General features: G+C 47.4%; 1 protein-coding gene across 1 annotated transcript in view; it reads left to right on the top strand.

The window, feature by feature from the left end:
• Positions 1–4,158: 4,158 nt before the first annotated feature.
• Positions 4,159–24,114, top strand: part of Glp2r (glucagon like peptide 2 receptor) — a 48,725-nt gene continuing 28,769 nt past the window's right edge. Inside the window, exons 1-6 of the mRNA XM_051168067.1 lie at positions 4,159–4,239; positions 10,415–10,502; positions 11,842–11,946; positions 12,882–13,003; positions 20,670–20,776; positions 23,122–23,275. Of these exons, the coding sequence (XP_051024024.1) occupies positions 4,174–4,239; positions 10,415–10,502; positions 11,842–11,946; positions 12,882–13,003; positions 20,670–20,776; positions 23,122–23,275 (642 nt within the window). The 5' untranslated portion in view covers positions 4,159–4,173. The remainder of the gene's footprint in view (positions 4,240–10,414; positions 10,503–11,841; positions 11,947–12,881; positions 13,004–20,669; positions 20,777–23,121; positions 23,276–24,114) is intronic.

The raw sequence follows: 24,114 nt of genomic DNA, 5'->3' as shown, positions 1-24,114 counted from the left end.
GGCAGAATAAAGCTCCCAATGCCCAGCATGAGCGAGAACCCCCCTCCTTTCTGCTGTATCCTGGTCTCCATCCCCAAGTTCTGCCATCTGGTGTCCTGACACAGCTTCTTCATGGTCCCCAGGGGGAAATCGAGTATATTCCAGCATATAGTGTCTGTGTAAGTACCTCGGCCTGAGATACTCTCCTGTGAAGAGGTTCAGAGTGGGCATTTCCATCTTCCCTAGTAAGAAGCAGGAGACATTGGTCTGTTTTTGAAATTGGTGGTGAAATATGCATCACATAAAATTCGCTATGTTAACCGTCAAGTGTACAGTTCAGTGGCAGTAAGCACGGTCACATGGCTGTGCCACCTTCAGCTCCCTCTTCAGAACTCCCTTCAGTTTGTAAAATTGAAGCTCTGTCACCATCAAACAACTCTCTACTCCTTCTTCTCCCAGCCTCTGTCAGCCTCCACTGTCCTCACTGTCTCAAAATTCTACAAAAAGCCTCACAGAAATGTGATGGTGCAGTATTTGTCCTTCCTTACAAGCCTAGCTTTATTTCACATAGTGTAGCATCCTTAAACCTCATCATGTTGTAGTGTGTGCCAAAAATGCTTGACTCTTTGCAAGGCAGAATAATAGTCTCCTGTGCTTATTGTAGCATAACTTGGTTTTCTCTTGATGGATGCCTGGGTTGCTTCCTTTGATGACTATAGAGGACATTGGTTTTTGACTGAAAGCCAAGACTATTCAGGTGGTTGTCTTGATGCCCCACTCCACACTTGCTTTCAAAGTTAACAAGGGCCCTTGGTGTTAGATTACAGAAGCATAAGATGGTCTCTAAAAAAAAAAAATTAGCTTACACATAACTAGGTTCCTTCACGGCATGTCTCAAACAAAATTTGCTTTGGTTGTTTCTCTTTCTTCCTTCTTTGCCACCCACCCTCCTTCTGCCCTCCCAGCCCACCCCACCCACCCTCCTCCTGCCCTCCCAGCCCACCCCACCCACCCTCCTCCTGCCCTCCCAGCCCACCCCACCCACCCTCCTTCTGCCCTCCCAGCCCACCCCACCCACCCTCCTCCTGCCCTCCCAGCCCACCCCACCCACCCTCCTCCTGCCCTCCATCTGCCCTCCCAGCCCACCCCACCCACCCTCCATCTGCCCTCCCAGCCCACCCCACCCACCCTCCTCCTGCCCTCCCAGCCCACCCCGCCTACCCTCCTCCTGCCCTCCCAGCCCAGCCCACCCACCCTCCATCTGCCCTGCCAGCCCACCCCACCCACGCTCCATCTGCCCTCCCAGTCCACCACACCCACCCTCCTCCTGCCCTCCCACCCCACCCCACCCACCCTCCTTCCTCCCTCCCAGCCCACCCTACCCACCCCACCCACCCTCCTCCTGCCCTCCCAGCTCACCCCAGCCACCCTGTTTCTACTTCTATGACACATGTGATCCCTCGTGTTCTTCCTCCACTCTAATTCCTCCCTCTCCCCCCTGTGGCCTCCCTTTTAGTTTCATTGTCCACATCCACTCTCACAAGCCTTTATTCGCATACATAAACATTAGAACTTAGGATATGCTTGTGGGGGTGAGCCGTCAAGAAACATGGAAACTTGGGTGGGGGCTAGAATTCATGGGCCTGTTTCTTGCTCAGCCCTAGAAAAGAGAGGTTCCAAGGACAGATGCTTAACCCGGGGACTCAGAGAAGAAAGACACAGGCAGTTTGCTTCAAAGCCTGTGTATTGTGCAGTGTGTATGTGTGTGTGTGTGTGTGTGTGTGTGTAGCATGTGCTCCACTGGCTGCAGAAATTAGCACCATCTAGGGACTCAAAGCCCTTTGGGCCATCACTTGCATCCTCCATAAATGGGTCACTGCAGGACCACGATGTTGAAGATCCTTAAGTCTGTGGGAGGGTAAGGCTAGCCTCTGCCTCATGGTGGCCATGTCTGGAGTAGGGGTGGGAAGGAGAGTGGAGCCTCCTAAAATTTGTCTTTTACCTAGGTCTCCAGGAATAAAACAAACCAAAACCAAAAACTAAACCAAGCGGTTGTTAGGATGAGGAAAGGAAAAGCAATTAGGAACCCCAGGAAAAGTGAAAATTTACATAAGAAATTCAATAACCCCGGAAGCCAGGAAGGAATGGAGAGAGAAAAGAGTCTGTGTGGCCTCAGAAGACTGTGGGCCCCTCATTGAGCAGCCCTGGAGGCGTCCAGATGTAAATGCGCGGTGACATTTGTGTTTGCCCTCCTCCATCTGTGCTTCCCTGTGTTCTGTGCTCTTGGTAGCCTTAGGAACCACATACTGCTCTCACAGACAGGTGTACCACGTCTTGTCACTAGATGGCAACCATCCAACAGGCAGCGGTGGGGAAGCTATACTCAGGCAGACCAAGGCATGTCCTTTCAGGAAAAAAAAAAAAAAAAAAAAAAAAAAAATCAGGAAAAAATGCTTTTGAGTAACATTCAAAGAAGTGAGATGGGGTATTCGCACAAAGCAGGCGTTTTCTCCCTTATCATGCAGCCGGGAAGGTCCCCTTTGATGTGTACAGAATAGCTTTACCGCCACACTCAACACACACACACACACACACACACACACACACACACACACACACACACACACACACACACACACCCCTTTTCTCCCTCCCTGCTACTTCATCCCATTTTCTGTGGTCCCAAAGAGATGGCTACTTTGACTGCAGAAATCACACCAGCATAAAAGCCCATCTGGGAGCCCTTTCTAGAAGGGTCTTTTTGCTATCCTGGCTTGAGTTCTTGCCGTGTGAGAGCTTTAAGATTTCTAGGGAGTTTTATCTAGAGCCATTCACCTGTATCTCCCTGAACATTCAGAAGTCACTGGGCTTGACCAGTTAATGGAAATGAGCTATGGTGTGACTTAAATATGAGAAAAAGAGTGGAGGTGGAGGAGGAAAGAAGGGAGGGAGGGAGGGAGGGAAGAAGGAAGGGGGAAGAGAGGCTAGCTGCCTTTCTTGCCTCTTGCCATTCTGACATTTTGTCTATCAGGTCATCTTCCTCTTGGGCCTCCAATTGGAAAAATTGGATAGACTGCTTGCTGGAAGCCAGTCAGGGTCAGATGGGGCGAGGAGGCTCAAGCAGACTCCTGGCCAGGTAGCTGTGATCAGGTGACTTGGCTAGAAGGCCTGGCTCTGTCTTTTACTTGCTGTGAAGCTTTGAACAAACAATGTGACCTCTCTGAACCCCAATATACCTCAGCTCTCAGATGAGGAAGTAATGGTATCCTGCGGGATACTTGTGAGTTCAAGTGTGACAGGGCGGAGGGTGGAAGGTTTTGCAACAGTAAACTGAAGTGGGAAGCTGGGGTGTTGGTCATATGTGGTGGGTTACGAATACAGCAAACGTATTGGTCATGTGGTCTGGGCAGCATTGTGTTCCGAACACCATGGCCAGCTCAGAACACATGGATGATGGAGAGGCACCAACCTCACCGCTTCCTACCCATTGTTTTGCTATTGTGTAGACCTAACCCTCGTCACTGAATGGCCGTTTTTTTTTTTTTTTTTTTTTTTTTTTTTTTCCAGACCTTGAGTCTGGAGGTGCTCCTGTTAGCTCAGCATAATCAGAGCTCACAGGTGGCTCCTGCCTTTGTAGCTAGCACCAGCACCATTTAGAAAAGTTTGATGCCATAGAAAGAAATACCTACTTCAAAGATACTCACCTGGCATCCCTGCCCGTCCTCTGCAGCTATCCAAACCGCCATCTGGCCTGAGTGTGGAGCAGCATCCTTGGGATGGAAACCATGCCTTGGTTTTTCTTTGGGGCCTGCTGAGGAAGTCCCAGGCAGCACAGCCGTCTTGGGGTAGGTCTGGGAAAAATCTCCCAAGATTTTAGGAGGGGCAGGCGGGGGATGAGAAACTTGGAGATTCGGTGGATTGCTGTACAGCAGCTCAGACAGTCGGCGGTCTGCAGAGGACTTGTGCAAACACTTCCTCTCCGGACAAGGAGGAATGCAGGAGGCCACCGCCTGCGGTACATCTTGGAGTTCTAGAGGGATGTGCCTGCACTTGTGAAAGGGCGCCAGGAGGATGCGGCTCCAACCAAGTCCAGTAGTGCCCACTAGAAGCAGAGTGGGGCCCTTGTCCCGGCTGCGGGCACAGCCGGTGGGCATCCCTGTGGCCCAGGGGACCGGTTCTCTCCACTCCCACAGGATGCGTCTGCTCTGGGGCCCTGGAAGGCCTTTTCTCGTCCTGCTTCTGCTGGTTTCCATCAAGCAAGTAAGAGCAGATTTTTATTCCTCGTTCTTTTTCTTGTTAATATTATCAGTTGTGCATGTTTTCTGATGGTAGAGGCAATTTAGGCCCCTTGTAGGCAATTTGGGAAGAATAAAACCATATTAAGAAAATGATGCTCAGCCACAGCCACAGCATTCTGTTCAGTGTTCATATTTTGGCTGATTTTTTTAAAATCTCTTTACTGTGCATTATTTTACACAGCTGAAATGATGAATTGCAATGTGCCCCGCTCGTCCTCCTTTTCTATCTTTCTAGAAGCATCTTCTCCTGTCAGCATTTATGAGTGGCTGCCTGCATCCTCCTGTACGTTCTTGCTGGTTTGAGTGGTCACAGCACATGTACATGTCTAACTCTTTCTTTTTTGCCTTTCTCCTTTCCTTTGTCCCTATTGAGAAAATTTAGAATTTTTCTTTATTGTGTTCTGTAGTCTATAATATTAAAGGACAACAAATCCAAAGACCTATCAGTGCAAGCTACAAATCACAGTGATTCCACCAGCCACAGTTCAACCTCGCTCACACTTGGAGGCCTGCACATCCAACACTTTCCCTCTGTTCACTTACATACAAGTTAAAACAATGAACAGTCATACTATAGATATTTTGCGATCTATTTTTTTAAATTGCAAAGCATGTAAATAGTGTGACCACAGCAATAGCCAAGTGGCACTGGGTTTGGTGTCATGCATCCCAGCTTCTATGATCTCATTCTGTGCTCTCAGCAGACTTTCAAGGGAGGGTCTTTGGTCAACTCCGTTTTACAGAGGAAGAGACTGAGCCTGTGGAGGTTATCACCTTGCTCTCCATCCGTCAGTGTGGACCCACTGCAGGCCAGTGGAGGCCTTTCTGGGTGTACTAGCCTGTGTTTGATGCCTCTGTTTAGGCTTTCCAGTAGCTTGCTTTCTCTTTACCCAAAGAGGTTAGTTCATTGGCCATTCCTTCCCTTTCCAAGGTCTTGTTTCTTCAGGGCTGTGGTGGGAAGGAACCCCAGTGCCACTCAGCTCAGTAAAGAAAGTACCTCAGGGAACAGCCGCCTCTTCCCTTTTGCTTCTTAGCCCTCATTTGCAGTGTCAGAATTAAAAACTCCTGCCTTCCTGCACCCAGGGAGGGCAGAGGTGCCAGATCTCATAAATGTCCCTTTCCCCAGCCTTCTGCCAGAGACTAGACAGGCAAAAGCATCTCTGCTGCCTCTCTGCATCCAAATCTCCCTCAAGGCAGCCTTCTTCCCTCATGCGCTGTCAACCCTGAGACAATTGGTGGTCTTGGTGGCAGACTCTGCCGAGACTGCATTCCCAAGGAGCAGGTGACCTGGGTCTGCTGTCCACCGTTACTGCTGGTGCCATTGTAGGGAGAGGTGATGGGATGTCCATCCTTGCTTGCAGTCTCTGGGTATCCCCAACGTGCCCAGCTAACTGTTACATTCTGTTCACTTTCTATCCATATGTGCCCAACTGTGCCGCACACACCAGCCCTGCTGCAGCTCTGGCCATGCCACTGTGAGACGCTTCCTTGCACATCATCCTGTGTAATGCCTTCCGCCAGACCATGAGAAGAGTATTACCACTGAACCCATTTCATAGACAGGCAAAAAGCTCCAGGGAGTTACACAGTTGCCTTCCCTCACATACACCCATGAGCTGGGGAGCCACTGTGTCTACCCAGAGAGTTATGGCCCTGTGTTCTGTCTTCTCTAGCACTCTTGGGAGCTGTTGACATAGGACTATTTATATACACTAGCAGCAGCACCTGCAGTACTTCAGACTGGCTGGCAGTGCTGACTAAATCATACCTTGGCCCCTTCACTCTGGTGTTTCCATATCAATAATGCCGTTGGGGGAAGGGTTCCTTTGCCTCTTGTCACCTGGTCACTTGTGTACAGAGACCCTGGTCTGTCACAGCCATAGCCCATGCCTGTGAATCTGACGACTCTCCTGTTGATTATCCAACAGTAACCTCAGAATCTTTGGATGTTTATACTTTACTAGGCTTTGCGTAGACATTCATGAGGTTAGCTCATGCATGAGTTCCCTGCCCGGGGATATAAATGATTGTGGCGTGTGTGTGTGTGTGTGTGTGTGTGTGTGTGTGTGTGTGTGTGTGTGCTGGCAGGAAGTCTTCATAAAATTCACTTAATGAGAAAATCTCAGAGATATTTTAGTTTCTAAATGCAAGTGTCCTAATAGCTCACACCCACCCACTCACTCATTTACGTTATTTCGCATTAAAAACAAACTATTACAGGCTCTAGCAGAAGTTGATCTTAGAAATCACTGGTTGGTGTTTGAAAGGATTCATGGTTTAAAATTTTTTAATTGGCAGGGATAAGCAGTTTGGTGACACATTATTTTAAAAAATCTTTAAAAATGTGTGTACTCCATGACCCAGGAACTGTGATTCTTCATCTCCCTGCAAAGGTCTAGCTAGGAGGATTTTCATCACAACATTCTATTAATGGCATCTGGAAGTAACTTAGATGTTCAATGCTGGAGGATTTAAAGAATAAATTATACTGTATTTATTCCCTGCATTATGTGCAACAGTTAAAGGGGGTGTTGAATAAAAGCAACACTAAAGCAGTTTTAAGTATGTCTTGAAATGGATGCATCTTTTAAGTGGAAAAATAAAGGTTGCAGAGTAATATGGCTTCCTTTTTTGGTTAGAATGGAACAGAACAGAAAAAGAAGTAAGAGGAGGCGTGTGCAGAGAGAAGGGTCCGGGGGGGAAGGTGCTCCCTGAGGGTGGAGGCTGTGATCCCCTTTCTCCTGTCTTCAGGGGAAGGTGCTCCCCGAGGGTGGAGGCTGGGATCCCCTTTCTCCTGTCTGCAGGGGAAGGTGCTCCCCGAGGGTGGAGGCTGTGATCCCCTTTCTCCTGTCTGCAGGGGAAGGTGCTCCCCGAGGGTGGAGGCTGTGATCCCCTTTCTCCTGTCTGCAGTACCTGTGACTTTCTCTTTCTTTGTTCTGTAGGATATTTATCCTCTGACAAAGAAAGATTTGTGTAAGCAGAGTCAGAAAAAACTGCTACCGCATGCACCTTCTTCTTCTTCTTCTTTTTCTTCTTCTTCTTCTTCTTCTTCTTCTTCTTCTTCTTCTTCTTCTTTTTTAAAAGATTTATTTATTTAAGTATATAGTGTTTCACCTTCATTTATGCCTGCACACCAGAAGAGGGACACCGGATCTCATTATAGATGGTTGTGAGCCACCATGTGGTTGCTGGGAATTGAACTCAGGATCTTTGGAAGAGCAGGCAGTGCTCTTAACCTCTGAGCCATCTCTCCAGCCCCTGCCCCCCTCCCCCATGCACCTTCTTAATCCCTTCTCAGCCCCCTTGGTCATGGACGCAGGCTGCCTATGCAAAGGGAAGAGGAGGAGGAGGGTCAAGCTGGACCTGCCCACGCATCTCTTCTGCTCATCATACTGGGAGTTCAGCTGAGCCTGGCTCTCTGACAGCCTCCCATCTTGCTGGCTGCTGTGTTTTAAATAAGCACCTGAGGAGACAACCAAGTTTGTCTGGCTTCCTAGGCTGACCACATTCAGTAGTTTTCAGTTCTGATTTGTTTTCTACTTTACGTGCTTACTGTGTGTGTGGTTGTGTGCACAAATGTGTAGATGCTGAGGCCAGCAGTCAATGTCAGGTGTCCTCCTTAGCTGCGCTCTATCTTGTCTTCTGAGACAGGATCTCTCACTGGTCCAGAATATCGCTGATATAGCCAGACTAGCTGGCCTGTAAGATGGGGCTCCTCTTCTCTAGTTCTGGGATCACAGGCATGTACCCCTAGGGCTGGCTTTTTACCTGGGTGTTGGGAATCCAAATTCAGTTCTTCTTGCTTGTGTGGCAAAGCACTTGTCACTGGCTCCTGCTTTTGTACTGTCGCTGTCACCATTAGTCCTGGCAAAGAACAAGGGAGCCAAGAGAATCTTAGTTCAGAGACCGATGTCACAGTTTCGTCTTTAGACAGGTTTGAGTAAGGTTCACCCAGGGCATAGACAGCTCTTTGTGCAATGGATGACCTTACTTTCATGACTTCGAGGATCCTGGAAATGTATTGATTAGTTATTAACTCATCTACTAAAGTGTTTGAAAGAAAACATGAGTCAGAAGTTGCTTATTTCATTAAACGATATTTTGATAAGCTTTCTTGGTGCTTCCGACTCAGAAGGGGTCATTATTAGAAGAGATTCCAAGCTCACTGTAAAAAGGAAGCTAAGAGATAAGTGCCAGCTATCGATCATATTCTCATGCATCCTCCTTATTGGCTAATTCCATGGTCCCCGGTCCCCAGACTGTGTGTCAAGTGCCCAGGGTACCATTGTGAATTCAGTGGGTGCCATGGGCTATCAGTTTTTGGAGGGAAGTATAGTGCTTGTGGCACTTTCTAGTCACCATGCAAACTCTTTGCTTAAGAGAGTCATGGCTTGTTCTGTTTTTTTTTTGCAGTGCTGGGGATGGAACCCAGGGCCTTGTACATGTCAGGCAAGCATTAAGATGAGGTACACCCCAAGACCTGAATTTAATTACTTAACAGAGAGACCCACGTAGCCCAAGCTAGCCTTGAACTCACAGTGTAGCTAAGGTTGGACTTGAACCCCTGGCCCTTCTTCCCCCAACCCCCGCCCCCACCCCCGTCCCCAAGTGCTAGCCTCATAGCTGTGCTGCGCCACACTGTGTCTGCTTGGCTCACTATTAGATTGGCGGTCTGAGGATACTGTGACAAAAAGCAAGTGCCAAGCAGAATAAAACCAGTATGGAAAAGGGGATAAATGAAGGTGGAGATGTCTATTCCCACCCTAAAGTTTGAGAAGTTGCGCAATGCCCGATATGTTCAAAGTTCCTAAGGTATAAATATTTATAAACTGTTTGGACTTATTTACTTAATAAACAGGGCTTTAGTGTTTGTTCGGGCAGGGGAGGTGCATCTGGGAATGCCTTGGAAAATTACTGAGACAGTTAAGGGGGCCACAAACTGAGAAAATTTTGGAAGCCTATGGGCCAGTAAGATGGCGTAAACCTTTTTCCAAAGTGTGCACGCGCGCGTGTGTGCGTGTGCGTGTGTGTGTGTGTGTGTGTGTGTGTGTGGTGTCCTTTAGGAAAGACATAGAAGAAAGCCACAGACCTCATCATGATTGCCAAGGTGTTGGGGGGGAGAGTGCACTTAAGCGAGGAGGGGGGAGGGAGATCAGACAATTTAGGTGATCAAAACAGGCCGCTCATTGGTTCTAGATGGAGTTTGGGGGTAGTGGCTGGTTGTGTAAGTTTAGTTAAATTTGAAAGCTGTTAAAGGGAACATCTTCAAGTTCTCCAGATGCTCCTCCATTCCTCGCTGCTGCATTTACCATATCTTTAACGTATTATGAATGTCTTCCACGGCTAGAGACATGCTGCTCATCTTTGTATCCCGCTATTCCCCCTCGGCACAAAGCCTGACACACAGTGCACTTCGGCAAGAACCCGCCACTGAACAGCTGAAGAGAAAGGCCCTTTGTGAATAGAAAGAAGGGATCTCGGTTCACAGAGAGAGGCTGAGAGATTTACTTAATTACTCGAAAGTCTGCATATGTGAGCGGTATCTCCAAGGTTCTATGGACAAGACAGTCAAATAAACAATAGCGAAAGTCCCAAGGCCTCAGGACAGCAGGCATTTCCTCAGTGGCACTGATTCCAGCATGTGTGGGCCTTGCTTAGTCACACTGTGGGGCCCTTCTCAGTGAGGTGCTTCTCTCTGGGGAAATCTGTGTGGTTTCAGGGGCACATCAACACTTCTGTGCAAGTGTGGGAAAGCTCAGCCTCATTGCTTTACACTACCTTGAAATGGTCAACCTTAAAGATTTCAGAAAAAAAGTACTATTTTTGTCCAAAAAATTATATTATTGATTAAATGCAAAATTAAGATTTATTTTCAAGCAGAACGTAGATGCCGAGGAAATTCTGTTTCTTGGTATGGGCCACTTCGGAAGGCAATTTGAGGACCAGGGGTGTGAGAAAAACAAAGCCACAGCTGGACTCGTGGCTGCTTGGCAGTGATCTTGGGTTTTTTGTTTGTTTTGTTTCTGAGACAGGGTCTCACTGTGTAGTTCAGGCTGGCCTAGGACTCACCTCCTGAGTGCTGAGATTTCAGGTGTGCACCACCATGACTGGCTGTGACCATGTTTTTGTGTGTTCAGGTAACAGGATCTCTCCTTGAGGACACAACTCGGAAGTGGGCTGAGTATAAAGAGAATTGCCTGACAAACCTGAGCGCTGAACTTTCTGGTAAGCATGCGCATTAGTTATCTGTGGCTGTACAACCGGCTGCCCTCAATCTAAGTGGCTTAAAGCAGGGATAATCATTTACTATCTCTCACAGTTCCAACTGGGGCAAGAGTTCAGGGCACACCGGACACAGTCTCTTTCTAAAATGCGTTATCTGGGGTGTAACTGGGAAATTCTCAGGCTGGGAGCTGAAATCACCAAAAGCATCTTCATGCCAGTGTCTGCTGGCTGATGCTGGTTCTTAGAGGAAAGTACTGATTGGTGCTCAGAATGCCTGCACCGGGCCTCTCTGTGGAGATGGGGCTTCCTTGCAGTGTATGGCTTGCTTCTTAAGGGTTAGCCTGACCAGAAGCCACACTTCCTCTGTGAACAGGCTTTTCAGTCCCCCTCTGCCTAGGCTTGGTGTCAGCTACAGAATCCATTTTTCATTTCAAGGGAACACTACCTCTGAGGTCAAAGTAGGGCAGCCTTCTTTATATGGAGCCAGTCCGTGTGCAGAGTGGCTCTGAAAGTAGACCGTGTGTTGTTACCTGGCAACCAGCTTGGCAGTGTGCTAAGGCAGCTAATAACTGGGCCAACCTGGGTCAGGTCTGCAGAGTTTTAATGCCAGGGACCTGCTTATTTGCCTTAACACGGCCCTGGGTTCTACCACAGTGAGAAGGAGGTCGGGGAAGGACGGCGTCTGAGAAGTTAGGAGCGTGCAGTGTGAAATGCCTCCACATCCCAGGAGGGCTCTCAGGCTGTGTTCTTAGGCTTGTGCCTTCTAGTTACTGAGAACAGATACATAAACCACTCCCTGAACTTGAGATGATCCAAACTCCTGTAGTAATTATGAATTAATATTCTAGTTGAGAGATACAAGGACACCGAATAATGGTAGATATATGAGACCGAGATCCTCAACTCCACAAATCCCCTTAGTGCCATCCGTCATTTTACAGTCACTGTGTCATATACTCAGATGGGTGAACACTTGACAATCATTTAATTATGCCACACAAATCCGCGGCTGGGCCTCCAAGCATCTTTCCCCTGATCATGAGTTTCCGTGAGAGTTCACTTCATACAAAACAAAGCAAAACCAACATGGCATGAACAGTGACCGGAGGCCAAACTGGGCAGATGAAGGCAGTGTTGGGGCCATATTCAGCATCCCTGTGGTCCTCAGCCACTCTGCATCCTTGACTGCTCTAAAGAGAAGGACACTGTGTGGGTCTCAGCAACGGTTGCACCAGCTTCCAAAAACTGGAAAGTGGGCTCCCAGCTTCTGAGTCTGTTTCTAGCCAAAGACTCTGCGTGCGAAGACTCACATTTGTTCTGCCCTCTCTTCTCCCCGCAGGCATATTTTGTAATGGGACATTTGATCAGTATGTGTGCTGGCCCCATTCTTCTCCGGGAAATGTCTCTGTTCCCTGTCCTTCGTACTTACCTTGGTGGAATGAAGGTAATGGGTCTCATCCTACTCACTCTGGCAGCTCCTTTGAAGGACAGAGCCTCCTGGTGGAGCAGCCAGTGGGAAGTCAGGCAGGATTCTAGGCAAAAGTTTCCCCTAAGTCCTCTTGCGTCATGAGGGTATGTTGTACTGTCTCTGTATTTATCGTTGCCTCCACCCTTTCTAAGCTCTGGGAAGTAAATGTTCTACCAATGAACTGTAGCCTTCTCTCATCTTTGCCTTCACGCAATTTGTAGGCTTCTGTCTGCTCCACTTATACGGTACTTTTGGGCTCATGTATAGATTCATCTCCCGTAGAATCTGACTATTGCAGGAAGAATGCAAGGGTTTCAGCTTTGGTCACGGGGAGGAAAAGGACATGAGAAAGAATGAGGAGCATACACACATAATCCCACTCAATCTTCTCTCTTGTCACGGAAGATTGGCAGCAGTTCTTGATGAGGAAATAGGTAAGACTCAGAAGGGTGTAAAGCTGGACCCTGGGCACCAGCTCAGAAGCTGGCCTGCCATATCTCAGGCCAGAGTCGGCCTGCTTTGGACCCTTTGCTTTCTCTTCTTCATGGCGCCACCTCTTGGGCATTAGGGAGAGATGCTTCACTGAGCATGCCCAGGTCAGCATCTCCCAGGCGACTGTACCTTACTGGGCTATATCTCTGAGTCACTGGGAACTATTAACGTCGGAGACATGTGTAAACACTACGGACATTAGAGGATCATGGTTAGTTATAAAATCTAGAGGCTTCCGTGTTTTTCTTCCCATCCCAAATAAACAGAAGGGATTGTTAATGAACCTCCAAATGGAGAAACGAAAACCCCTTTCCCCTGGGATTTTCCACAGCTTTCTAACCAGGGTGAAGACCTTCCGGCGTGCTTAGGGAATGGGCTGCGTGGTTTGACCTTTCCTCTAGAGCTTTGTTTACTTTCAGAGAGCCCAGGAAGGGCCTACAGACACTGCTTGGCTCAGGGGACTTGGCAGACGCAAGAGAACACCACAGATATTTGGCAGGATGACTCCGAATGCTCAGAGAACCACAGCTTCAAACAAAACGTGAGTCTACTAGCTTGCTGATAAAGTGCCTAGGGCTGGAACTTGGGGGACCTCAGGGGATGGCCAGCTTTGGGGGGACACCTTCCACCAGCACCTCTGCTCCAGATTCTGCTAGGGAAGGTCTGCAATTCACGCGAACAGCAACTCCCGTGAGATGAAACATGAAACGTTATTGCGACTCTTCCAGAAGCATCTCCGCCTCGGCACCTGCTGTGTCTCGTGTCTGGAACAGCTTCCCCAAACCACCGAGAATTCAGGTTTCAGTTTAGTTGTCTCTTAGCAAGTAAGGTGGTACATGGCCCTGTTCAGAGAGGCCCAATGGCCACTTCTACCGCAAGCCTCATCAAATTCCCCTATTGTACCCGCCTCTCTATGATATTTCTGCAATTGCTTATTCTTCATCTATCCCTGTCTCCAAAATGCACATCCAGTGGCAGCTGGAGACTTGCTATCCTGGCAGGCAGCAGCATGAGGCTCAGGGGCCAGACTTGGCCACATGGATCCAGACTCTTCCTTTACTAGGTGTGGACTTGCACAAGAGATTTCACTCTTGATGCCTCTCTCTTCCCATCTCATCTCCTTGTCAGGGTCTCACTTTGAAGCCTAGTTGGCTTCAAACTGGTGATCTTGCTGCCTCAGCCTCCTGAGTGCTATGATTATAGGTGTGTATGTGTGTGTGTGTGTGTGTGTGTGTGTGTGTGTGTGTGTGTGTGCATGCGCACATGCATATGTGCATGTGGCAATTCCCAACTCCACCCATTTTCCTTTTGAGGCAGGATAGGAAGGTGCAGAGGTGGTCTTGGGGACACAAGAAGCTGGGGGTAGGGAGGGGAACCCCTCTCTGGAATCTGGTGGAAACCTTTGCCAGCAGCAGGAACAAGAATTCCAGCATCATTAACGTTTCTTCCTTGCTACCCATGGACCTGCAATTTTCTGGAAAAAAAAAACAAAACAAAAAACAAAAAACAAAAACAAAAAAAACCCCCAAAACTCATCAGAAAACCCACATCCAGGGGAGGAGCAGGTACTAAACTCCTTCTGTAACCAGAGTAGCCTCTGATTTTATTTGATCAGATTGTAATTCCAGGAAAGGTGTCTCTGGGGCCATTTCATGTATCTCTCTGGACAAAAAAGGGAGAAGGTAAAAGGTTTCCTAGCAACCTTTTAAGATGTTGCATGAGAGTCATCAAAAGGGCATATATAACTAATGCCAAGACAACAAAGTGCTCCTCCCCCTGAGAGCCGGTGCCCACTCTTGGGCTTGTCTTCCTCTGAGCACTCCTCTGAGCTAATTCTTATGCTTCAATCTGTACTAAACCATCTCTAATAAAACCACGTTCTCCCTGGGCTCCTAAAGCCACTTGTTTGTCCAAATCCTGCTCACCTGTGTTCAAGGTCAAGTGTAAAGGGGTCGCATGGGAGAGAGGAGGAGGTGCTGAGGAATTAGACAGATGTGCAGTGTACGTCTCCCCCACTTTCCACTCTCGCTATATACGGTGATGAAGCACCTCAGGCAGAGATAATGATTTGAAGGAGCTTGGAGTCCTGTCGGGGCACACAGGAGGGGTGGCTAACTGCTGGGACAAACGTGTAGGATGCTCAGAGCCACAGGAAAGGGGGTGCCGATGCAGTCTGGGGGTAGGGAAGGCTGCCCAAACTGAGGCAGAGAGTGAGAAGAAGTTGGCCACGGGAAGGAGGAGAGCACAAATGTCTGTGGCAGGAGGAAAAGCGCACACTCAGGGTCAAAGAGTGGATAGGGAAGTCACTCTTCCAGCATTGCCCTTCAGCTTGCTGGTCACTGTCTGGGGTGCCTTCCCCTGCTCCCCAGTAGCTGGCTACCCCTCGCCATCACGGTTCACCTCCATGTACCCCACCCCTTTTAAAACTTTTTGTTGAGTCTTTGTGAGTTTTATATCATTCACCCCAGGCCTGCTCATCTCCCTGTCCCCTCATATCTGCTTTTTGCCCTTGCAACCTCCCATACCCCCAAATGAAACACACAAGCAAACAAACAAACAAAAAACAACAACAACAATGGCAAAACCAAAGTATAGAACGTGTCTCATTGTGGAAGCTCTAGTACGTCACTGTATGTCCCACAGTCTAGCCCTCTCCCCACATACCTTCATTTGCAAATATTCAGTGCAATGGTTATTGGTCTGGTTTGAGATCTCCGGCTTCTGTGACACCATCAATATTGGATCATTGTCGGGACTCCTTCCAGTCACTCTATTGTTGCCCTGTGTCATGGAAATCCTGTGGCTTTGAAATAGCAGGACTGGGCCTCTTACAAATCCCAAATATTTGAAGATGATATAGAGTTTGAGGTGGACCAATTCAGAGCCCTGGATCTGGGCCTGGGTGGTGGAGCTGGTCAGCCTGCTGGCTCTCCCTTATTCACGCCACCAGGGTGAGCTCTCCAGCACTGCTTCAGCTAGGCCACCCAGTGCTGCTGTTGGCAGTAGGCAGGGCCAGCTCTCCTGCTCTCATGGCCTCAGGGCTGGCTCACCCACACCTCCTGAGCCAGCTCCACTGTGCTGCCCGGTCAAGGTGCAGGACCCTCTCTCCCAAGTGCTGCAGTCTGTGAGGGGGCAGGGATAGCTCTCCTGCTCTCATGAACCCAGGGTCAGCTCTCCCAGCTACTGCAGGCAGTGAGGGAGAAAGGGGGAGTGCATCACCTCTGCACCTATCCCACCTTCAGGGCCAGCTCCCCTGTGCTCTCATTTAGTTGAAATTTGAAATTCCTTCTAAAACTTGTACGTGTATGTGATATACGTGTGCATGTGATAGGTGTGTGGGGTAAGAGTGTTATGGTGTGCATATAAAGTCAGCGGACAGCTTTGTGGATCAGTTCTCTCCTTCCACCTTTACATGGTTATTTGATTTACATAATATAATTTTTAGTAAGGCTTATATTTTCCAACTGGCTAATATAAATTAATCAATGGACACTAATGTGACTCGCGTAACCATCTCGCCAGCAAGAACGACGCGGCACACGTACAGGATCCTTCTGCAGCAAAGCTTTAATGCATCTTGAGAGGGAGAGCATAAGCTTACAGCGAGTAAAATGGAGACCCCAAACTGAAGAAACCCATCCCTTATATAGGACACTGTCCTCCGCTTAGGATGTATCAGTCCCTGGTTGGCTGTTGCTCATCGGGCGAGATGACGCCATGGGAGAGGCAGAGCGCAACAAGTGGAAGGTCCCTTTGCTCACGCGCAGGTTATCCGTTTATCCGTTTGGGGCACAGGCTGTCAACGCCATCTTGTAATGGCGGACATGAGTGTGGCCTCTTACACACTAATGCAAGTATGGCCATACTATGGAGTCTACCATGGCAATATGCTTGGCTTTTACCACTGAGTTTCATGTTCTACCTTCAGAGACTTTCCCCAGATAGTCTGAGTCTGCATCTCTCACTCTGGTTGTGACTTTCTTTATAGCTATGAGAGCTGGTGTGCTCTTGGCTGTCTTGAGTCTGCAGGCTCCTATTGGGCCTTACATTGGACTCTCCACATCTTAGGATGTTCTTAGAGCCATTTTTAAAGCCTTATTTTCTGTTTTGAGTTGGTAGAACTCTGTGTACCCTATACAACTTCACCGTGTGACAGGTGCTCTGTCTGCATGTACACCTGCAAACCAAAGGAGGCATCAGATCACGCTATAGATGGTTGTAAGCCACCATGTGGTTCCTGGGAGTTGAACTCAGGACCTCTGGAAGAAGCAGTCAGTGCTCTTAATCTCTGAGTCATCTCTCCAGCCCCCTAGGTCCCATCTCTTAAAGGGATCAAAGTGACACGTGTGGTTTATCTCAAGGCCCTCTGGTTCATGCTGTAGTGCTGACGTTATGCTAATTGCATACTTTGAATAACTCTCATAATGGCCATTTCTTATCTTCCATCTTGCATTGTAAACTGATTGAGAACAATCAAACTGTAACCATCATATTAGATACCACTCCCAAATCCTAGAGTATGCAAAACAGGTATGCAAAATAGGCTTTATGTAGAGCAGACATTTAATACATGATGAATTTATGACTTTATGAATTCTGAGTCAATGGGTCTGTATTGGGGCCTGGGTTTTAATACTAAGGCTAACTTTCCGCAGATAATTCTTCTATGCAGTCAGGTTCACTGACAGATGTAAACCCCATTTTGGTCTGTTGTGCCAACAACCCCAAGTCAATAAGTAGAAAAACACAAAGAAAGATTTCTCTCTAGAAAAGTGAGCACACTAGGGGTGTGTGTCTGTGACCGGGACACTTGGAAGGCTTAAGCAGGAAGGTTTGAATTTTAAGCTACTCTCACTAGGTTACAGAGCCAGACCCCCATCCCCAAAATAATATTCCCCTGCAGAGAGAAGAGGAGGGGAAGGAGGGTACCGCCTCCTTCCCTCAGCGTGTTGTTGTGTTTCCAAGAACTCAAATACTTAAAACCCAAAAGCTTCTGGCCATGTTTACCTGTATTTCACAGAGTGGGTTGAAATTATTCCCAAAAAAGGGCAGTGTTAGTAAACCTTTGCCCTTCAGAGTTTTGGCAAGCATACCATGTTATGATCAACTAACAGCACTCTGGGAATCCTTTTGTATGTTAAGTGCATGTCTTGGTGCTGTGTGTGTGGTATACATGCTGCATAAGCACAGACACTACATTTAGACTTGTCTGTATAGATTTCGATTTAGAAGTGTGGGAGGGCCAGTTCTTATTTCATCTTACTTCAGGCTATTTTATTTATTCTCATATAGAGTGCTTTCTATTCTCAAATACAGAATTTAATTGGTATATATTTATCAATTATAAAATTGTATAGGGCATAATTTAAAATATTTATTATTATTTGTGTGTGTGTGTGTGTGTGTGATGTACATCACAACACAGACTTTGTGGAGATCAGAGGACAGCTCGTAGAAGTCACTTCTCTACTTCCCCTGTGTTAGTCCCTGAGATAGACATGGAGGCAAGTGCCTTTACCTCCTGAGCCATCTTACTGGCCCCGGGGTATAATTGTAATATGTAATTGTGATAGTTAAGTCTGGTTGTCACTTGACTGGATTGAGATCTCTGAGGAGATTTGTAAGGCATGTCTCTGAGTATGACAGAAAGAACTAACAAAAGGAAGAAGACATGCCCTGAGTTCAGGTTCTGCCATCCCATAGGTTGGGAGTCTAGGTGGGATAAAAGTGGGATGAAGAGGAGTTAGTCAGCGTAGGATTGGCTGGTTTGGCTTCCCAGCTGTCATGACGTGAGCTTCTCTACCCCCTCATACCCTCCCTACCCTGTGTCAAGGTATGCCATTTCTCCTTCTAACTGTTTCTTATAGAAATTCTGTCACAATGACAAAACTCTAACACAAGAATGTCTCATTGTAGTGACAAATGTAAACGATTAATGTAATTTAACACTTGAAAAAGCCATGTAACACGCCTGCACTTTATCTTGAAATATTCAAGCATATACAATTGTTAAAATAAAATACCCACTACCTAGATTCAAATCTATTCACATTTGGTCATAAGCTGCCTTCACTATCTTTCTGAAATGCTAGAAAACACCTCTCAGACACAGTGAGATTTCAGTCTTCACTGTTCATCAGATACCACCCAATATGAAGGCAGTTATTTCACACGGACGATACACTGTCATGGTTCCAACCAGATACAGTCAACAGTGTGCGCAGCAGCTCCTGTGACAGCCCAGAGTATGCCCCAGAAAAACAACAAAGGCCCCGTCTGAGACCAGGTGAACAGCAGCGCCCGAGCTTGTCTTCCGACTTCACACTTGTGCCTGGGATTCTCCTGTCTCCTCCCAGCTCCCTGTAGGGTGCTGGGATTGCCAACACTTGCAATGTCTGTCCAGATTTTATGCGAGGTCAACCCAGTTCCTCACGTTATACTTGCATGGTAAATACTTTTATCCACCTGGACCTCTCTCCAGACCAACTGCTTTTTAAAAATGTTTCTTTCTTCACATGTGTGCTCACGTGCACATACACGCACAGATGAACACATACAATCAAGACCTCATATTGAGAACTGTGATTTAATTTAACATTTAGAAATTTTGCTTACCTTCTTTTACTTTGTATTTATGTTTCTTTACTCTATCAGTAAAAATCTTATTTCTTATGACATCATATTTATCCATTTCCCTGGATTAGTTTCAAAATTAAATTAGTAATATTGCTCCTGACACCACAAACCTAACTGGTAAATCATAATGTTTCTTTGCAGATCTCCCCACCCCCCCCCCCCCCCAGGCTGTGTTCTGAGCAGAGAGCACTATGTTGCAATTAACAATCTTCTCTATGTGGTCATCTAATTACTGGGATATGCAGTTTTGTTTGGCTGTTTTTACTTGTGTTTTTCTTTTCCACTCTTTCCCCTTTGATTTTGTCTTTTAATAGGCAAGATATTAGCAGGATTTGAAAGCCAAATTTATATAAAGAAATATTTAATTTTTATCACTGTTTCCTTTACCCTCTTCCAGAAACTCCTATTGACAGTCACTTTTATTTTCTGGCTCATCATCTCTCCCTCCTTCTAGCCCTCCCTCCAACTCTCCCACCATTCCTCTTTTTTCTATCCTTCCTTCCTTCCTTCCTCTCTCTCTCTCTCTTTCTCTCTCTCTTCCCTCCTCCCCTCTTCCTCTTCTTTCTTTCTTTCTTTTGTAAGGTCTAGTTATATAGCCCAGGCTAACCTCAAAATCAGTAGTGACTCTCGGCCTCTCAAAGTCTACCATGCCCACTTCTTTCATTAATTGAAGTATGTTTTGTGTTTCTTTTTATAAAACAAAGCAAACATGTAGCTATTATTACTCATTTTTCTTTCATGGAAAGCAGTATTTTTTTTTTCACTCAATAACATATCCTACAAATAACTCCACATCAGTTCCTAGAAATATATGTGTATGGCATAACATAATATAATTGTGCATTACATATATGTTATAGCTGCATTGGTCAGCCAGCTTAGCCAGTTGGGTAGCTCTAGGCTTCGTGAGAGATCAACCCTGCTTCAGAAAATGAGTCAGAGAGTGTTTGAGGAAAACCTCTAGCATCAGCATCAGGCCTCCACAGGTGCTGGGCGTGCACTTCAGTTAATATAACACACATGCATGTACATGCATGATGACATGTGCACACATGCGGAGAGTAAAATATAACATAGTAATAATAATAGTAATAGTAATAATAATAATAATAATAACAACAACAACAACAATGCAATTGATGTACCAAGTTGAGAAACAGTCCGAGGTGCTGTGATGACAAGAGCTGTCAAGAAGCCGAGGCTTTAAAAATATAAGAAATGAAGACTTTAAAAAGATTATGTGTATATTTGTGTGTCTGCAGATGTCCATGGGAGCTAGAGGTATAAGGTCTCCCCCAACGCTGGAGTTACCTGATGTGGGCGCTAGGAATTGAACTCAGGTCCTTTGCAAGGGCAGTCTGCTCTCTTAACCACTGAGCCATCTCTCCAGCCCCAGGGACTTCTTGCAAGAAGCTTATCTAAGTTAGGAAAGAAAGGTCTAAGGATAGTCTGGGAGCTCAGAGCACGTCTTGGTTTGTGCCTAGTCCTATGGTGGCTCTGGGCATGGAGCTGGGGTGAAGGCAGGGTGCAGACTACATCCTAGTAGTCACGTCTGCTCTTCCTGTGCCTAGGTGGATCACTATGCCTTGCTGTCCATCTTGCAGCTGATGTACACCGTGGGCTACTCCCTGTCTCTCGTCTCCCTCCTCCTGGCTCTTACACTCTTCCTGTTTCTTCGGTGAGTAGAGCCCCACAACATGTGGGCAGATCTGTGGCCTGTAATTTGCTCAGTGCTCATCACCGGAAGGCAGTAGAAGACTCTGCTGGGTGATGCCGTGGATCTTTGGAGCTGGGAGCTTGGATGTCTTGACTATCTCCGTTCCATTTTGTAGACGAGAAGACAGAAAGTTCCAAAGGAGGGGCATTGGGTCCCTACGGGCAGAAAAGGCAACTGGGTACAGCTAGGACTTGAAACGGGATGCCTGACTCTGCTGTTGCCACTGTGTATAAGTTCCTGATGACACCCTTTACCACCACCACCCAGGCAAACCACAGTTCCACCAGAGGCATCGTTTGCACACGAGAACCCCTTCCCTCCAAAAAGCCATGGCTGACCTAGGATTTGAAAGGGGCCTGTGTACCTCAGCCAGTTACCACTGCTACCATTCCCCTCCTACTCTGATTTCAGATTAATCCTAATTCTAGAAGGTCACTGCCTGTCGTCCCATTTTATCAGTGAGTTAACTAAAATTTGAAAAGGTGAAAGGACTTGCCCAGGACCACACAGCTGCTGGGAGACAGAGCCAGGGTCATAACCAATCAGACCAGTGCGCTGTTCCAAAATTCAAAGCCCAATGCATTTTATTAAACCGTACTTCAGGTGTCCCCTAAGTGAGACAATTATGGATCCACTAGGAAGGCCCTCAAGGAGATTCTTCAGTCAGAGGCACTGGCAAGGGTAACAGGACCCTCAATACTGTTGCTAAAGGCCTGTATGAAGCCCCTGGTGACATGGGGGAGAGGGGGAACGCCCTCTTTAGGCTCACCTGGACTCAGGTCCTACCTCATTTGTCTCCCCAACCCCATGGCCTTCTGTGGCTTCAGGAGCAGACAGCATATCTGACCTTTTTGAGTTTCGCCAACTTCCACCTCCAGTACCTACTGATGATGCCTTGACTCCTCCCTTTCTCCACGCACTTCCCCAAAGTGCCAAGCCCAAGCCAGCAGCAAATGGCTGGTCCAGCAGGAGGTAAATTCCCCAGGGCTTGGCTTGGCCAAGTGTCCATTTCGCTTGAGCCTCCTGGTCTAGCTTGGGAGAAGCATGCACACATCACAAAATGCAAGAGCTCCCTCCATTTGGAAGATGCCGAGGTAATAACAGGAGGAAAGCAAGTAGGTGTTGGATCGAAAGCACAGAGGTGGGAAGACACACTGAGGGCACACAACGTCACAACAGTCTGAAGGACAGAGAGAGAGAGAGAGAGAGAGAGAGAGAGAGAGAGAGAGAGAGAGAGAGGTGCTAGGCAGAAGTGATTCAAGCCGACGTTGTCTCTGGACACTTCGTCCCTGCGTTTTATATGTGTGAATGGATGTGATCCCCCACAGGCCCCCTGAGAGAAATTCTCTTATTCTCAGAGACAGCTGAGCTCTTTGAGAGCCAGAACTAGTTCTCAGCATTTCTAGGCCTGAGTCTCAGCTCCACCACTCACTGCCCAGGGACTTCTGCCGTTTACAAAATCAGGGTCACAATAGTGCCCACTCCTCCAGCAGCACAAGAGGTGGGTGAAGGTGCCACTGGTCACACGTGGCATGGCATGCTACACGTGTTATCTAGGGAGCAACTTCTCACCCCACTTCACAGATGGGGAGGGCAAAGCACAGAGAAGCAAGAGCGCCCAGAGCAGCAACCTGTATTGTGCACAGGCCGGCAGGTGTTGGCGGTTGGTCTGATGTATTTTGATGCCAATCACTGCTTGCTGTCTCTGGGACCCACCAGTACCTTGCCTAGAGTCGAACCTATTTGACCAATAAAAGGCCATCACACCTGGGCAGGGTAAAATGGGTAGGCGTGGCTAAAGTTCCTGGGCTTGTGGGAGACAGAGGGAATCTTGGGAAGAAGAAGAGAGACCGGAGAAGAAGGGAGGAGAAGAAGGCTGCCATGGGTTAGATGGAGGAGAAGCACATGGCCGGCAGCGTGGATGGAGACTTGGCCCAGATGAAGAACATAAGCAAGTACATGAGATTATGGATGGGAGGTAGCTTGATAGAAGTTATTAAAATCAGATGGCATGGGATTGGGACAGATATTTCATACTTGCCCCACTATGGGAAGTAGTTTAGGGCATTAATATCTGCCCTGCCCCAGGTTAACTAAGGCTATTTTAAAATATAGCAGGTGTTTGTGTCTTGATTGATTGTTAGCGGGCTAGAAAATACTGTTGTAATAATAATTATAGGCCTAATAATAAACATTATTAGGTAATACTGGTAAAATAATCACAACAGCCAGGCTAATCACAACAGCCAGGGCTGCCCTCCCAGCCATTCTTTCCTGAGGGAAGACGCTTGTGTTCTGTTCTGCAGAAAACTGCACTGCACACGCAATTACATCCACATGAACTTGTTTGCTTCGTTCATCCTGAGAGCGCTGGCCGTGCTGGTGAAGGATGCCGTCTTCTACAACTCTTACTCCAAGAGGCCTGACAACGAGAGCGGATGGGTGTCCTATCTGTCAGAGGTACTCCCCTTCCACTTGATGGGCCCCCCCCCCCGAGCTGGTGGGTGATGGGCTCTGGAGGGAGACAGAGAGATAAAGGGTGTGAAAGCCTCCTTAATAGACGGGCAGTGTGTAACTTAAAAACACAACCTCCCAAGAGTGGGCCAGGCCAGAGAATCCAAAGGCTGATGGGCTCGCTGCGGGTGACTTCTCAAGGGCAAGCAAAAGACTAGACGGATCTTTTGTTGAGATAGATTCTTACTGTGTAACCCAGGCTGGTCTGTAACTTATGATCCTCCTGCTTCTGCTTCCAGAGTACTGGAATTCCATGTGGGTGCCATCATGGCCGTGCACCAGTAGGTTTTAGGAGATGTCTCTGTGGGTAAAGCACTTGCTTTGCCAGTATGGGAACTGGAACAAGCTAGGTAGCTAGGGAAGCCAAATCAGCAAGCTCTAGGCTCAAGTGGGGGACTCTGCCTCAATATATAAAGTATAAATACAATCACAGCACATAAGCACAGTCAGAGAAGATAGCCAATGCCAACCTCTCACCTCCACATGCACAGGCATGCAATACACGAATTCACACATGTGAAAATGTGTACACACTCACACACCACATACATACATGTAAAAAAGTTTGAGTTATGGATTGATCACAGATCTTGTTACATTTATTTTTGTGTGTGTGCAGGAATGCTTGTGGGGGGTCAAAGTGGAAGACACCCAAAGGAGTTTATTCTTTCACCATGTTGGGTCCAGGGATTGAACTCAGGTGGTCAAGATTAGTGGCAAGCATCTTCACCTGCTAAGCAGGCTCACTGGGGCCTTAGTCATGAGTCTTGTACTCAAAAGTTTCT

Source organism: Acomys russatus, chromosome 25 (genome assembly GCF_903995435.1).
Source record: "Acomys russatus chromosome 25, mAcoRus1.1, whole genome shotgun sequence".
In the NCBI taxonomy this organism is placed as follows: Eukaryota; Metazoa; Chordata; class Mammalia; order Rodentia; family Muridae; genus Acomys; species Acomys russatus.
The sequence above is the reverse complement of the archived record's forward strand: the minus strand, read 5'-3'. Positions and strand labels throughout refer to the sequence as shown.